Source organism: Engraulis encrasicolus, chromosome 5 (assembly GCF_034702125.1).
Source record: "Engraulis encrasicolus isolate BLACKSEA-1 chromosome 5, IST_EnEncr_1.0, whole genome shotgun sequence".
NCBI classification, from domain to species: Eukaryota; Metazoa; Chordata; class Actinopteri; order Clupeiformes; family Engraulidae; genus Engraulis; species Engraulis encrasicolus.
The window spans coordinates 6,270,628-6,288,458 of record NC_085861.1 but is presented as its reverse complement, the minus strand read 5'-3'; the positions used below and the strand labels follow the sequence as shown (position 1 = coordinate 6,288,458).

General features: G+C 41.9%; 1 protein-coding gene across 1 annotated transcript in view; it reads left to right on the top strand.

Moving 5' to 3' along the window:
• The window catches only part of npr1b (natriuretic peptide receptor 1b), a 133,375-nt gene that overhangs the window by 51,546 nt on the left and 63,998 nt on the right, over nucleotides 1-17,831 (top strand). Inside the window, exons 5-6 of the mRNA XM_063198571.1 lie at nucleotides 3,319-3,432; nucleotides 8,722-8,857. Of these exons, the coding sequence (XP_063054641.1) occupies nucleotides 3,319-3,432; nucleotides 8,722-8,857 (250 nt within the window). The remainder of the gene's footprint in view (nucleotides 1-3,318; nucleotides 3,433-8,721; nucleotides 8,858-17,831) is intronic.

Sequence of the window (17,831 nt, the reverse complement as noted above, 5' to 3'; positions counted from 1 at the left end):
CAAGTAATGCATCTAGTATTTAACATTCAGACATACAGTACGAGTACGTCAGTGGTCTCCAACTGTTTTTCCACAAGGGCCAAATTATGTAGTGCAAATGATGCTGACGGCCAAACAAATCGCCTGACCGTATGGCCACAGATTGCACACATACAGTACATGTTTTCATTTGTTCCAACCTGAAGGCAGGCCAAATGTTTGCCATGCCTGCCTGGGCCGTATCTGGCCCACGGGCCGTCATTTGGAGACCACTGCAGTACTTTTTCTGTGTTGACGTGCTTACAGTTTTTCTCGATTGCCTACACACAAGTTCTGGTACTTCACACACAATTCTCGGAACATCTCACCCATTTCCCAACTCCCCTAACCAATGTCACTGAACACTAAACACAATTCCTACTTAACACTCAAATTCCAGTTTTAAAACACACTCTTTTCACACCATTACACACAATTCTCTGGATTACACTCAATTTTCATAAAGAAAAACACTGGGTTTCGCATGGAACACACTGTCATTCACAACACTACAATCAACTGCCATACTATGTTCACTTCCTCATCACATGGGCAAACTCTCTTCATAAAGGTTTACAATCTGAAATCATCACCCCATAAGGACACACATTGCATGTCATATTGATGAAAAATGAGTGGATGCAAGGAGAAAACACATTTGTTCAGTTTTTGAACTCAAAAATGTTATACAAAACATCACTTTCATGTGGTTACCCAATATTTTACAATAAATTAGTGCAATTTTTTAAATGTCAGAAAAATATGTACAATTTATACACATCTGTGTACTCCGAGTCTAAAAACAATATTTCAGTATTTTACTACAGAAAATACCCTCTTTAGTAAGTAGAACACTGAAGAAAATAATGGCGATATTGCTGTTGATGCCTTCTCTGGGTGGATGCGCCAGGCAAGACGGTATTTCCCTCGCTGCCTGGCCAGGGAAACGATTGCATGTGATGTGGATGAGGTCCTGTGGCCAGACCACAATAGAAGGCAGGATGAAGCAGAGTAGATGTGAGTGTATGTGGTTTTTTTTTGGGGTTTTTTTTTCATAGCAATAGGCTATACAGTAATGTAATAGGTTTTTTGTACTGCCAAATAGGCAGTGGGGTTTATCTTTGTGTTGTTTTTGTGAAAAAGAAATAAAAATCTTTCTGTTTCTGTTTGTGTGTTGTGGGAATGAAGTTTTTCCAACTTATGTCACAGTATCCATGCAATCCAGAACAAAAAAAGCCTAAGTTACTGGGAGAAATTAGTTTTACCCTGTGCCCAACAGTGTTTTAATGGGTCTGCAAATGTGTATTGTAGTGACTGTCTGTGTGTGTCATTTGACGACAAAATTAGGTTTTTAGAAGAGAGTACATTGTTTTGAGACAAGACGTGCATTTTTCAGAGGTAGTGAAGAGTTTGGCCCGTTGTGTGTAAGGTTTGGAGATTTTTGAGTTTTGAGAATTCGAGGACCGATTCTGAAAATTGTGTGTAGGCAATCGAGAAAAACTGTAAACACAGCGGCCATATTGGGCCCAAGCAATACTATAAACACCTAGAAATGCACTCAGAGAGTGCAGATGTCCACCAAGGAAGTTGTTTGATAGAACGTTTGACCATGTTACACCCTATTTTTTTCAACTTGGAATGTCAAAATTTGCCCCAGTGGTGTAGTCAATGTAGAACACAGGTATACGCAGTATACCCACTTCAAAATTTCAGGGATTTCAGTATACTCACTTAAAATTGATTGATCCATTATTTACAGTAGCACAAATATATAGAGTATACTCACTTCAAAAAATGCTCAAATATACATTATACCCACCACAAAAAAGTCGACTACCCCACTGATTTGCCCTATCCCGCAATGGTGAAGAATCTTTTTAAAGAATTCTGGATCCGGATCATGCTCCATTTCCAACAACATTTCAGCAAAATCCGTGCAGAACTTATCCTGCTGACAGACAGACAGACAGACAGACAGACAGACAGACAGACAGACAGACAGACAGACAGACAGACAGACAGACAGACAGACAGACAGACAAACCAACGCGACCGAAAACATAACCTCCGTGGCGGAGGTGATAATAACCTAATAGCTATGTTATTTGTATACCACAATTCATACAAGATACGCATCTCAAAGTGATTAACAATTCAATTAGCAACAACATCAAACTAAACAAAATACATTAAGAATTAGTTTGATTGAAAATCAATTGCATCGGTTCAAAACAGTTGTACCAAGTGCATCTTTAAAGAAAAAGTGTCTTTATCTCTCAGGAGGGGAAAGCGGAAAAGATTGACAGTTTCAATAAGTTGAAGGTAATAAATCAGTTGTTAGCTAATGATAGGGCAGCAGAGAGGGCTGTCGGGGAAAGTCACACCTCCGTCTGATGTATGGAGTGATGCACTCTACTCATCAATTATCTCATCTTCGTCTGCCCTTCCTTCACTTCAGAATGCCGGTCATTCTCGGGGGCGCTGTGGTGTAGTGGGCTAAGCCCCCCACATATGGGCTTACATGCCCAAGGGTTGCACCCAGGTTTGAATCCAGCCTGGGTCATTTCCCAACCATGCCCATCTCTCTCTCTCTCTCTCTCTCTCTCTCTCTCTCTCTCTCTCTCTCTCTCTCTCTCTCTCTCTCTCTCTCTCTCTCTCTCCATATTCACTTCCTGTCACTCCTCACTGTCCTATCTGAAATAAAGGCCCAAAAAGCCTGTGTGTGTGTGTGTGTGTATGTATGTATGTGTGTATATATATATATATATATATATATATGCTTTATAAAATAATGTCAATCATTCTCATGCTTGTGCATGGGGAAGATGATGTTATTTATGTCTCAATAAATGTGGTATGCAACACATTTTATAAACATGAATCTTAACAAGTAGTATTACTAGTTGTGTGATCGAAACAGCATTCAGTGCTACACTTCTGTGACTGATGTGCAAATTGGCTCAAAGAATTAAAGGCTATACCGATTTTTTTAAAAAAACTCCTGACTCCTTTTATTCAGTGTTTCAGTGGAGGTGGACTCCGACGAAGATGGATTGACCATCGAAACTGTAGTCCCTATGCTGTGCACCTGATTGAAAAAATAAAAAGAATAATTGCATCTGTGCAGCTCCGGCTTTTTTACTTTCATTTAATCACTTTTTCCATCTCCCGCTGATGCAGCAGATGGGAAAAGAATCACATGGAATTTCTCCTTTCTTGTTTTACAGGTGGTTTGATTGTCTCTGTAATGTATGAAACGGCACTAAGGAATCTGCCTATCTTTTTCTTATTATCTGACAGAGTGTGAAGATCATCAGCTACGAAGAGCCCCAGAATCCAGAGTACAAAGACTTTGTGATGAACTTGAAAAAGGACGCCAAGCGGATGTTCAATTTTACCGTGGAGGACTCCCTGGTAAGAACACACAAAGCAGGAGATGCACAGCAAGGAACATGGCAGTATTGAAACTCTTTTCAAAATGTCATCATATTCTGTATTACTGTTCTATTATGTGGCACTGGGTCTTTCAAGTCAAGTCAAGTCAAGTCGGCTTTATTGTCAATTTCTTCACATGCACTAGAATTGAAATTACGTTTCTTACTTTCCCATGCACTCACACGATGGAGGAGTATATGAGACTTGACTTGACTTGACTTGAAAGCTTTAATGTCCTTAAAAAGGCACAGCACAGCACAGCAGAATGACATAAAAACACATAGGCCTACAATAACAGCACAAACACAATAAATAGCTAAACATATAAGTTAACATGTAAATAAATACATAAATAAATACAGACCACTGGTCAAATGAGTTCTCTGTTATAATTCCCCTCCGTTTATTATAAGGCTCCATTTTAAAGGAGAAGTCCAGTTTTTTGAACATTAAGGCCATTTTCTGAGTGGTCTGCAATGTTTTAGAGTCCCCCTCACCGTTTATTTCATGTTTGCCGCAGTCTCTGTTATTTGGCTGATTTGGATTTGATCTCAACCAATTTTATAATGGCCGTCTATGAGCACCTGCAACTTTGTTCTTAAAATCACCTTAAACATTTGTTTTTGAAAGTCTACAGCTCACAAAGTGGTTAGGGGTGTTCACTAGCAGTCCCTAACAAGTTTCAAGGCGAAATATGGCTTCTGTCATTTTTTATTTGTCATTTTGTGAAAGAAAGTGAAAGTGAAAGTGAAACTTAACTTACAAATTGCTACATAAAACACACATAAAACACGACAGATGCCATATTTCGCTACAAAAATTGCTAAGGAACACCAGTGAATACTGCTGAACACTTGCTGAGTTGCATATTCTTCAAAACAAATGTTAAAGGCGATTTTAAGAACAGAGTTGCAGGTGCCCATAGACGGCCATTCTAAAGCTGGTTGAGATCAAATCCAAATCAGCCAAATAACAGAGACTGCAGCAATCATGAAATAAACGGTGAGGGGGACTCTTAAACATTGCAGACCACTCAGAAAATGGCCTTAATGTTCAAAAAACTGGACTTCTCCTTTAAGGCCGCAAGCTTCACTTTGGGCCTTATAGGCTACTGTACACTACAGGCCACAGGATTCACATTTTACCTCAAACCCGAAGAGTAAAAAAAAAAAAAACCCACACAGATACCGTAGATCCGGAATAACTCACTGTGTGTTTATGTGACCACTATTCACTCGGTTATCCAAAAATACACAAAGCAAACAAACACTGCTGAGAGCACTCAGAGGACATGAAGGGCATGCCCAGTAGAGTCCTCTGCCCACTGGCCTAACGCAAGTACTTCAGGCCCCCCTGCAAGCCACCAAGTGAGGGCCCCCAAACGAAAAAAGAGGGCCTAAATATCATGTGCAGGGGGCCCGTTTCTTCAAGTCAAGAGCCCATGTGGGCCCACCACCTCGTATGGGCCCCCCTGCCTCGTGGGGGCTGCGGGGGCCCCTGCCTCTGCCATGTCTATTTCAACGTTTCATGTGTATTTTCTTGCTCCTTTTGAGTAGATTTTTGTATTAAAAAAAATGCTGGATTTTTTCGCTATTTTCCAATGACCCTTTTGCAAACTCCCAATGCTGTCTGAGTAACTCGGGCTGGTTAAATGTGTTTGAAAGGGACAGGGCAGGACAGGGCAGGAGAGGACAGGAAATGTGTTTGAAAGGGACAGGGCAAAGAACATGACTTCAATGGGGAGCAGCACATCTGTTGTCCTCAAAATTATTTTTCCCTGGCTGCTATTGTAGTTTTGTGCAACTGTGTCCCATGGCATGTCTGCCAGTAGTTCATAAAGGTTGGAGCAGGCTTCGCCCCAAAAAATGTTCTTCTTTTAAGAGTGCTGACCAAAATATTGTTAAACTGAAAAATGAGAAAAGGTTGCACCATGCATAGGTTTCTTTATTATTATGTGTAATGATAAAGAAACCTATGCATGGTGCGACCTTTTCTCATTTTTCATGTCTGCCAGTAGACCTTTTGAAATTCTTTCAAGAAAATTCTTTTGATCGCTCTTGTATTGGGTGAGATGTGAAGGTAGTCTTCAAACATCTTTGAAGATAGCAGAGGAAGTGGAGGAAGGGGACAGGACAGGGGTGTTCATGAAAGCATCTCGGGCTCCCTAAAAGCCCATTTATGGAGGCGTAGGGGAGCAGAGTATGAGGGAGGCTGGATGGGGAGACTGCAGTGGGGAAGTGTGTGGACCACGCACTGATGAAGGCTTGATAGCCGAAACGCGTTTGCTTGTGGACATGGTGGTAATCTATAAATAAATAATGAGACGTAGCTTGTGAGTGCGGATTTTTCTTCTTTAAGTTGATACCTTTCATCGCGCACCCAAAGACATACATTTTTTCCAAGAAGTTGAGCGCGTCCTCTGACAAACTTGAAGTGTGTGGTCCGCAACATAGCCCAGACCCATACCACCGCTCCCCTCCCCTCCCCCGATATACATACTACATGTACATGCACATGTACAAGCACGTAAATATTCTGTACAACACACGCACGCACGCACGCACGCACGCACGCACGCACGCACGCACACACACACACACAGCTTGTAATCAAAAGAAGCCTACTTCAAACAGAAAGAAATGTTTTGGGTCTGACCACAAAAGAAGTCCTCATTTCATTTGGAGTACATGGTGAGCTGATTAGATTAATTTTCTGCACTTATCTAATTTCTTTCTTTTTTAAAGTGTTTTTTTTGGGGCTTTTTGGGCTTTATTATTACAGGACAGTGTGAGAGTAGACAGGAAATGATTGGGAGAGAGAGATGGGGCAGGGCCGGGAAATGACCCCGGCCGGACTCAAACCGGGGTCCCCGTGGGCAATGTAAGCCCAAATATGGGGGGCTTAAGGCTCAGTTATGCTTCCTACTTGTGCCACAGAGTGAGCTTGACGCAGCCATGATGCAGTTAATTCTTGTTTATGCCCTGTTTTGAAGCACGGTTAAACTGCCTTCAATACAAAGAGTAAACTAGACGTGTCGGTTGTTTTTTAGCATCACAGACTCGACGAGAATGAAAATGAAACATTAAATCTTTATATCACGTGCATGTTTGATCGCACTGGCAGCCACAGTAGTAGTTTGGAACAAAGAAGTGGCTCATTTGTCGAGGACGAAGCGGAATGTTTCCTCGACCTCGGAACCACTGTTCAACTGTCCAAATAACTTCAGCGTCGTAACTTGCAAGCGCATGTGTTGTCTTCGGTTCGTGTAAATAAATCAAACAACAAAGCACGGGCAACTTATTTAATGAAGAGCTCACAGTCCGTAGACCGACGAAGGTTAGAACAAGGAAGTAGCGCTTGTTCTCGACTCGAGGACAGAGCAGGCTGGTCGAGAGGACCAATCAGAGACCTATTTTCGCCCTTTCACGCCGTCGCTCCCTGCGTCGAGACACAATTTTGGGGAGGTGCCCCAGAGTACCTGCGTGATGGGGGGGGCTTCACTACGTTAACTGCGCGGCTCACTGCATCATGATGCAGTGACGCTGATCTCGAGGCATAAACCACCCTTTAGCGTGCTGCGCCATCATCTGTTACTTGACATACAGTTTTTGTATCCAATCAACCAACAATAATTAAGCCAAGACATAAAAGCTTTTAAAAAAGATTTTTTTAAAAAAAAACAGTATTTGGAAAAAAAAAAATGTACTCAGCCTACTGTAAGGGGCAGGTGAACTGAACAAAAAGTAAGACTCGAAAGGCTGGAATGGCTGGAATGAGGACTAGTGCTGTTGCCATGACGATCATGATGAGTGACTGCGAGTGACAATGTCAGGGTCAGTTAATCTCCACCCTGGAAGTGTCAATTGAAAATAACCTTCAAGTGTGCGCTTTAGAACATTTTCAACCCCCAAACTTCAATCAAATACCCTACGAAAAAAGGCCGGGCATTTTCATCCACCGGTCCACCTGTTGGTGTTAAGAGAGAAAATGAGGCCTGTGACAATATTTTCAGCCATCCAATATGAGCTATTTGGACCATAACAGGCAAAATGAATATTCAAATTTGACTCGGATAGGTCGGCTGTAGTGGCATGAGGACTGATACCACTACATTGAGGGGAGAACAAGGTGACAATCATCAACAGTCCACTGGGCAAATGCCCTGTTTGCCTTATGACCAATGCAGCTATGCTGTTCAGTACACTGTGCACTCTGTACAACGTAGTCGTACATGCATTGTAGTTCATACACACTGTATAGGTATATAGTACATATACACGTACATAGGTTTCTTCTTGTATGTACAAACATTTCTGTCTGCAACCTGTGATTGTTTGGAAACGACTGTCATTCAAAAAATGTGCTCACAGATTTCTTAGCATCTTGCTAGATTTAGTATTATGAAAAAATGTAATTTCTTAGGTTGCATTATAACTTTTTATTTTGGGGGAGTTCGTTCCATATCATATTCTCATATTCTCCCTGCTCCACATCGCCTTTCCGAATAAGTAAGACTACATACATTACTATACACTGTACACTGTACACAACACACTTTACATGACCAGGAGAAACTGGGCTACTTTGTCATAACCCAGTGCCTTTAAAGTAATGCACTATGAATTGGTCATTGCCATTCTGGCAACAACAAACGTATAATGCCGTGTCTTAACGGGTTAAAACATTTTTATTTTGATGCACAAGGTGACTGACATGTCAACGCACCTGCGTCTTCCTCAGAACACCTTTGATGTAATGACTTTAAGTTTTGACCCTGGAGGAAGATGCACTTGCTTCTTTCACACTGTATGTGATATTGTCTTTTGTGTCTTAAGTAAATGATAAATGTCCACAACACTGTTACTGTTCCCAGTTGTTTAATGGCACAACGTTTTGGACCTTAGTCCAAGTGTACTTGAAGAAGGACAGAGGTCCGAAACATTGGGAGCAAAAGCTGGGAGCACTAACAGTGTTGTGGACATGTATTATTTACTTCAGTTATTTTGTTTGTGCTGCTGATGTGCACACTTTCTCTGCTTTCTTGAAGCGTCTTTTGTGGGCATGCCATGGCCAACAGGTAGGCCAATGCGGCTGACCTGTGTTCGATTCCCGGCCCGGGTCCTTTGCCAACTCCTCCCCGTCTCTCTCTCAATTCGCTTCCTGTCCACCTCTAGTACTGTCCAATGTTCAAATGAAGTCATAATAAAAAAAAAAATCTTTAAAAAAATAAAGAAACGTCTTTTGTGTCCCCATGTGTGACGTGTGCAGATGAACATCATCTCTGGCGGCTTCTACGATGGCCTGATGCTGTACGCGCAGGCGCTCAACGAGACCATGGAGGGAGGCGAGGCCATGCCAAACGGAGACAAGGTCACCAAGAGGATGTGGAACCGCACCTACTACGGTCAGCTTGCTATCTCTATATTTGCAGTATTTTATTGAACCACACTTATTACGATCAGCTTGCTTTTGCTATATTTGTTGTATTTTATTGAAAGTGAAAGCCAAATGGGAAACTCCAACTCTCATTGTCATGGTGACAAAGCACTCCACAGCACACAAGTGCACACTGCACACAGCGAAATTGCATTTATGCCTCACCCGTGCAAGGGGGCAGCCCCCAATGGTGCACGAAAGGGAGCAGTGCAGTGGGATGGTACCATGCGCAGGGTACCTCAGTCATGGAGGAGGATGGGGGAGAGCACTGGTTAATTACTCCCCCCACCAACCTGGTGGCCCGGGAGTTGAACTGGCAACCTTTGGGCTACATGTCTGATGCCCTAACCGCTTACCCATGACAGCCCATCCTGTTCTATTATTATTATTATACATGTTTTGGGTTTTTTAATGAAGTGAGGTGATTGAAGTGAGTGAGAGACAGAGAAGACTTTTTGGGAGGGAAGGTGACCAATAGAGGATGTGGAACTGCACTTACATGTCCTACGACGGTCAGCTTTCTTTTTCATTTTTAATTACTTATTTACTTTTTTTATTTTATTGGACATTACAATCTATTACATTTAGCATACAAGTTTATCCAAATCGCTAATGAACTTACAAAAGAAGCCATAGTAAGCAGCAATGTGAGCAAGAAAGAGGATATGGAACTGCCCTCACTACTGACAGATTTTTAGATTTTTGCCTTTGTAGAATTAGGTCAAAAGTGACAAAAGGAAATGAAGAGAGAGAGAGAGATGGAGAGGGACCAGGCTTCATGAGACAGCCCCCTAGCCCCCTGAGCCATGTAGCCCCTGCTGGTCAGTTTTGAACATGACGTTACAATGCATTACATCTAGCAACATCTTACAAAAGAAGACTCTAGTGCAGTGTTTCTCAACAGGGGTGCCGGGGCACCCTGGGGTGCCGCGGGCCCCCCTCAGGGGTGCCCCGGAAACGTGGCTGATAAATGAATTATGTCATTTAATACATTTTTGTCTAAATTGATAAGTTAATGCTAGTCAGTGGAATCTTTTATCTGCCATCGCACAATAAAGTAAATATAGGTCGCCCCAGTCAGCTGCAACTTTGAACGTAGGTCGTGTGACGTCTCCAAATGTGTTACTTTTCTAAGCTTGTGTGGTATTGGATGCGATGCCATGTTATGGCTTGGTTTGGGGTGCCTTGAAATTTTTCATGAACTGAAAGGGTGCCTTGCCTAAAAAAGGTTGAGAAACACTGCTCTAGTGGCCCAGCCGTGGCTCAATCGGCTGGGCAGTGGGCACTTGACTGCTACTTGCCGACCAGGGCCGTAACTAGACATTTTCAAATACACAGGTCAAATACTGTCCTGCATACTGTACATTTAGAATGCTTCAAACACTTCAGTCAAACTCTTAGATTTGTTTTCATTAATCACGGCCTTGAGGATAAATGGGAGTGGCGTATATATGCTGAATTTATCATTGTTGATCATATATCGATTTTCATCATAGATACATTTTAAGATTCCTGAAAAAAATACTTAGGACCTGACCAAAAAAGCCCCCAAAATATAATAATAAAAAAGAAGACACTAGTGAGAAACAAATACGCAATCTGAACAAGAAAGAGGATGTGTAACCATCCTTACTATGGTCAGTTATTAAAATCATATTACATTACAATGCATTTAGCAGACTTGTTAAAAGAGGACATAGCAACACACAATGTTTGGGGGAAAATAAATACACAGGCTGCATGACAAGTAGGGTTAGGGCGAGTGACTATATTTGATCGCTTCCGACTACTTACACACCTATCACAAATGCTCCTACCATGCCTCTCTACAAGGGTGTACACCCAAGTGGGTTATATCAAACTAATCAGGGGGAAATCAGGCTTTTACACAGATGGTGACATCATGACATTTTGCCAATCAGCGGTGGCCTGGAGCCTGTCAAACCTTTTATTTCACCCGGGAGCTGATATTTGTGTGCCCTATAATGGGTTAATTATGGATGCTCTTTTGTTGTTTGTTGTGTGCGGCTCTCAAATTGTGTCGTGTCTTGAATTCTGTCTGTCTGGTCTGGGCCAGTCTGCTCTGATCTGTCTGGTATTTCGATACACAGAAATTAAATTCCTCTGCAGAGCCAGGCGCACACAGGACCCTCTACGCCACAGAGCCAGGCATCACTGGTGGATTGGCCATCTGGCATAGTGGGCACAGGGCAGGACTGGCCATCTGGCATAGTGGGCACAGGGCAGGACTGGCCATCTGGCATAGCGGGCACAGGGCAGGACTGGCCATCTGGCATAGTGGGCACAGGGCAGGACTGGCCATCTGGCATAGTGGGCACAGGGCAGGACTGGCCATCTGGCATAGCGGGCATTTCCCAGTGGGCCCTTAACCCTCGTTGGCACCTATTTTCAGAAATGAAATTCCTCCGCAGAGCTAGGCACAGGGCTGGACCGGCCAGCTGGCATAGGGCATAGTGGGCATTTCCCGGTGGGCCCCGAACTATTTCTGAAAATAGGGGACCAAGAGGGTTTCGGGGCCCACCGGTGAGTCAGTTCTGCACAGCTAATTATGAGGGGGGCCGCCCTCATAATGTGCCCGGTCCCTTTTTCTCCCCCTGTCCAGCCCTGGTCGGGCATCACTGGTGGCCAGATGTGTGTGGGCTACAGGGGTACAAACAGCAGACCATTTGATGGATTATATTTCTGTTCTTACTTTAGGCATTCGGTCGTGACTGTGAATGTGATATCCCTGCCTAGTAAGTGATGAAAAGGACAGCTGTAGTGTTTTTTGACCAGAGAGGCCCTGAGAGAAGCGATCCTTTCTGGCATTTTTTTCCGTCTTGCGTCACGGCACGTTTCAGTCGTTTTACTTCACAAAATGTTTTCTTTTCAGATTTTTTTCTTCTTTTGTTCCATAGCTCCTTAGCACATGCCATTTCAAGGTGCCAATATGTAGAATCGTTCAGACTTCTGCTGGTCCTGTCGACTGGCGAAAATGATATCACAGAATTCCGTGAATAGAACACGGACCATTGTGACTCAAAATCTGTGGCAGTTTCATGGATTTTGCCAAAATTATGTGTTGGGGTCACAGAAGTGTTTATCTCGCCTGAGGGGACGTTCTCAGCCAAAACATGCAGGGCTACAATTTCAAGGACAAAACTTGTGGCACAGACTTATGATGGGGGCTGCTGTAAAGGTTTCAGCTTTCAATGGCTTACTGGCCAAAGTATAGAGACAGTTGAATGACAATGAATAGCTTGAGGAAGGTCATAGAAACGCCCCAAGTAAAAACTCTGCAAATGTGAACAGTGTGCGGGAACTTCTTTGTCTCTATACATTGGTGACCCAATGGATCCACTTCTACACACCTGGCAAAATAAAGTGTGCAAGAATCCTAAAAATAGTTGCTGGCCAAAGTGAAAGCAATTGCCCCTAGGGCAATGTTTATGCATTGCACACCAGCTTAACCTGTTGCTGTCACAGGAGGCCAAATGCCTGTCTGAGTGCAGAATATTTTTAGCATCAGTGATAATTTACATAGAAATACATGGACGCGTTTTATGATGTACTCTGACTATAAGCTTGCCCTGTTTGAAAGACCAGGAATCTTCACTGCATGATACACCAATGACAGCAGACTGCTGCTGTGGTTTAAAGACGCATAAGCCCAATATGTTACATTTAGTAACAGAATTTGGTATCGACCACCACTGTCAGTTTTCTAGTACTGTGGGAACATACCGGTACTAGAGAAAGCATATCCGTTTGTCCATCATGAAAAACACACTGCCCAGTCTGTTGATGCACAGAAAATAATGTGGGATTGGTTAATTCAACATATTGTATGTTCCCATTTGATTTTTGTTTTAAATTCAACATTGTGTGCACTAAAACTTAAATCTGTTGTTAAATCAGCACTCAAATAGTTGAGATGACACCTAATTGTTTGGGACCATGCATCAATGGAACAGTGTTGAATTAACACTCAGTTCCATTGAATTTCTCACTGTGTAGGATATAAATCCTGCAAATTAAACGGAATCCCTGGCTCCCAATCCACAGCCGTTCCCAATGGCAGGCCCGCGGTATGCTTGCTGTAGGATACGCCTGCGTGTGCACGATTCGTTCATGAGCATGTTAACTAAAATCCTGCAAATTAACCCATTGATGCCTGATGTTGTGTTGCGCAACATTGGCCCTGGCACCTGGAGATGCATTACGAAACATTCAGGCTCATGAGATTTGAGACAACTTTATTAAAAATCTTTAGATGAATGAACACATTCTAATGACAGATGAGGGTCTTAGCATTTAAATGCAACTTAGTGCATATTTTTATGTGCATCAGAAGCTGAGATATTTAGGGTTTTATAGGCTGAGGGTTGGGCAGCTTTTCTTAAAAAGAGCTCAGGCATTTCAGCACCCTTTTTTGCATGTGCCTTAGGCGTCAATGGGTTAAACGGAATCCCTTGCTCCCAATCCACAGCCGTTCCCTAATGTCAGATTTGTCAGTCTAGCCAAGGTAGCTAGATACAGTATAGAGTGATGAGTGATTAAAGTAATCTCTCTTTCTCTCTCTGTGCTGTCACTGATTATTTTTTATTATTATATCACTCTACCTAGGCGCTATTGATTTGAGTTTTTCTCGTCAAAGTCAAAGTGTCCCTGTGCGCATGGATGAATTATTGAGTGTTAGGAGATGAGTCTGAACTGAACTGCACTGCACTGCGGTGCGGTGTGATTGTGCTCACATCAGTGTGTGAGTGAGCAGCTGAGATGGAGAGGCAGAGATGGAGGACTGCAGGTCTACTCCAAAAACAAGAACTCCTTTGGGATCATTTTCGATTTTGCTAAAGAAAACGCAGCAACACTAAGCTCATGTGCCAACTTGCTAACTTACAGTGAGTTACTGAGATGGAGAGACAGGAATTGAAGGACTGCTCTATTCCAAAACAGTAAATCCTTTGGCATCATTTCCATGTTGCTAAAAAAAACACACACAGTGACACTAAGCACGTGTGCTAACTTGCTAACTTACAGTGAGTTGCTGAGATACAGAGAGAGAGACAGATATGGAGAACTGCAGATCTATTCCAAAAACAGGAACTCCTTTGTGGCATCATTTTCGATTTTTGCTAAAGAAAAAGCAGCGACACTAAGCACGTGTGCTAACTTGCACAGCACACAGCCGGTGAGAGGATCAATCATGCACTGTGATCAGGGAAGCCGACAGTGGGGACAAAGGGGTCTGTTGTCCCAGGCCCAGGGAGACAGGGGGCCCAAATTGGGTCCTCATTACATTGTATGTATTGGATGGGGGGGCCCTTTCAGATGACTTTGTCCTGCGCCCGGCGAAAAGCTGTCAGCGGCCCTGTCTGCGATCCCACAAGGATCAATAATGTACTTCGACTCGGCAGAAATAACTTCTCCCAACAGAGGCCTTATCTGGGTGCTGTTTATCAGAGCGAATAGTTGACATAGTGGTGCCCAATATAGCCCTGCGATAAGGTGAAGTGTTTATGTTGTTTGAAGTGTCGTTAAGGCATCTGGTGATAGTGGGGTGTAAATCACAGTCTCCATGACGATACGATGCGGTATCGATTTCTTACAGCAGGGACTCAATTATTTGAATTCCCCACGATACTGTACGATTCTATTTGATGCGATTTTTTCCAATTACTTTTCTACTTCTATTATGTTATGGATCAAGGGCATTGGACAGGGGCCTGCGATTAGATTATTTTTGATACTTCGATGCTCCACGATACAATATGATTCGATTAAATCATCGGCCGATGCATCGATACATTTCGATTATTATTTACATCCCTACTAGAAACTATACTGTAAATGTGACAGCCAACCGCAGTCTCCTCTACTACACTTAATGAGTCTCAGGGTTGCCAGATGTGAATGAAGATTTCGAACAAAAAAAACAAATGCTCAGAGTCCACCTGGAGGCACTGAATCCTACCCAATTTGAACTAAATTGTATTTCTATGGCATTAAATCTACGGAAAAACCCAGAACCCTTTTATATTAACAGGTGGTCATCCTAAGCAGCCCTAGTGTCCTTGCACAGTACACCTTTAATAATAATAATAATAATAATAATAATAATTATAATAATAATAATAATAATAATAATAATAATAATAATAATAATACATTTTATTTTGAGCGCCTTTCAAGATACCCAAGGACACTTTACAATCAAAACAAATAGATAACAGTAGAGAAAGTATAACAAAGCTTCAATGAATTAACAATAGGAGAATAATTAAAAAGCAAAATAAAAAGAAGTAAAAATGAAATAAAAATAAATGTTTTAAAATAAGAAAAAGAAGTAGAGTGCATTTGAAAATAAAATAAAAAAGAGAAAAAAACAGTTAATAATTAAAGTAAATAATGTACAATAAAGTAAAATAAAGTACAATAAAGACTCACATAACACCATCACACATATTGTTCACACCTTAACCCGTTAGTACAGAGCCTATGTTATAACCTTCCTGTCACCAAAATTGTAATGGCTATGTCTTAATTTGTTACTTAAAGGGACACTGTGTGAGATTTGTAGTTGTTTATTTCCAGAATTCATGCTGCCCATTCACTAATGTTACCTTTTTCATGAATACTTAACACCACCATCAAATTCTAAGTATTCATTATGACTGGGAAAATTGCACTTTTAATACATGAAAAGGGGGATCTTCTCCATGGTCCGCCATTTTGAATTTCCAAAAATAGCCATTTTTAGCTGCAAAAATGACTCTACTTGGACCATACTAGAAAATATGTGCTTATTTCTTAGAAAACTTTCATGTAAAGATCAAATTTGGCAATTGGCAGCCCAGTTTCATTGAGCAGTATAGTTGCAGTACCCTTTTGACCATTTCCTGCACAGTGTCCCTTTAAGGCTCATGGTGCTGTCATAGCAATATTGTTTAAAGTAGTTGACTATTTTCAGCAAATAGTGAATAGGCCCGCCGGTGACCTTATCTGCAGCAAGAGAAAAACATTTGCGGATGTCGGCAAGCGATTAGAGACAAGTTCTATATTGTCGGAGCCTCCCATTGACTATGCATGCTCTGTTCGGGTAAAATTGAGTGCGGGGGTCGGAATTGTGTCGGAAGCTCCACAATGCTGTCGGAACCGGTGTGCGGAGGCCCTTAGGTTTCAGTGGGAAGACAAGCATGTACGCTCAGTCAATTCACCTGTTGAGATGCAGTGGCCTAAGCTTCCCTACAAAGCAAAAAGGCAGTAACTGCGCAGAGCTCCAAACTGAGTAAAATTACTTTTAAATGACACTGCAATCCAGTCTAAGTAGTTTTGGGGAGATTATTGGCATTCAGCAGTTTTGTTACTTTATATTACCACCTTTTGTGAGGATGAATCATTTTATTTAAATTTAAACTCTGATATATATAAAAGGACCAGTCCGATAGCTCAGTGCTACCAATACTGTATGAGACATCGGGTGGGAGGTTTACTAATGTTCCACCATGCCACACTCTGCTAGTTGGCCTCCTTTATACCGGCACAACCAATTTTGTTGGTTTGCACAACCAATCGCAGGGGGTGCACAATGTATCCTTTTGTACCAGTTATCCATACACATCTACAATAGTAAGAGGGGCTCATAATTGGCAAGCGACCATCAAGGCTTTGGTGACATTTCCCAAGAATCACTCTTTACACTTAACCTCAGTATACGTAACTGCTGCCATTGTGCAATACCACTCAGTACAGGCTTCAGTGCTTTTAGAAGCACCATCTGGTAACCCATAAACCACACCAGCAACACTTGAAGGTACCGGGAGAGAATCTGCAGAGTGCATAAAGACCTTTTGAAAATTAGCCAGGTACATTTACAATACTCTTTCTCTGGCTGAACTTGATGGCCTGCTCCTTTCTTCATGGAAAAGGATTGGAAAAATAGTCTGGCGTGACGTCAAGACAATTATTAGCGGAAGGGAAGACATGTGCGCATTACAGTCTCCAAATTGGGCTACATAAATACAGGTTGTATTGTATTGTATTGTATTGTACTGTATTGCATAATGACCCCTGCTGTGTGGGGAAAGTTAATTTTCTACAGGAACTAGCTCAAAGTTCAGTTTCACCATGAACTTCTTTGTTCATAGTATATAATTCATTATAATTAATACTTTGTTCATAGTTCCAAAAATGAGCTTGTTCATAGTTGGGGTTTTTTGCAAGAGGTTGTGGTGAGCTACACTTTTCAATATCATGGCAAAGCCTACATGTTTGATATTTCGTTCGCAGGCACCAGAATAAATTTGTTCATAGTTAGATCATCAGGCAGTAAATAGATTGGCAGTTAGGAAATGGATCTCACTCACTCACATTTTTCTTCTTTTCTTGTTGTTTTCTTTTTATTTTAACATTGCAGGGACTGACATGACAGACGTTTCGGCTGCACAGAGCCTTCTTCAGTGTCACTCTGTCGCTCTGTGCAGCCGAAACGTCTGTCATGTCAGTCCCTGCAATGTTAAAATAAAAAGAAAACAACAAGAAAAGAAGAAAAACTGAGTTCGATCCATTTCCTAACTACTAGATTACTTCAGAGACGCACCCACAAGATGGAAGAGCGGTGTGTGTGGAAAATAACCTAGTAAAAGAATTGGCCAAACTATGAACTACTTTGTATTTTGTGAACTATAGTTAATTGAACTAGTTCAGGTACCACACTGGATCCCTGTACTCTCTTTTGCTGTCTCCTACGGCAACCAGAGAGAGCAAATCCTATGTGTAGTTTTCTTTTCACCGTTGTCAAGCAGGCATCCTTTCCCTGTCACAACCCATTACGCACATGTAGTACTGTATTGTACTGTACAGCACAACGTGTAAAGGTCATTCAAAAAAACCTTTCTACTGCCACTTCTACTTTAGATGCCATTCGTCTTCAACTGAGT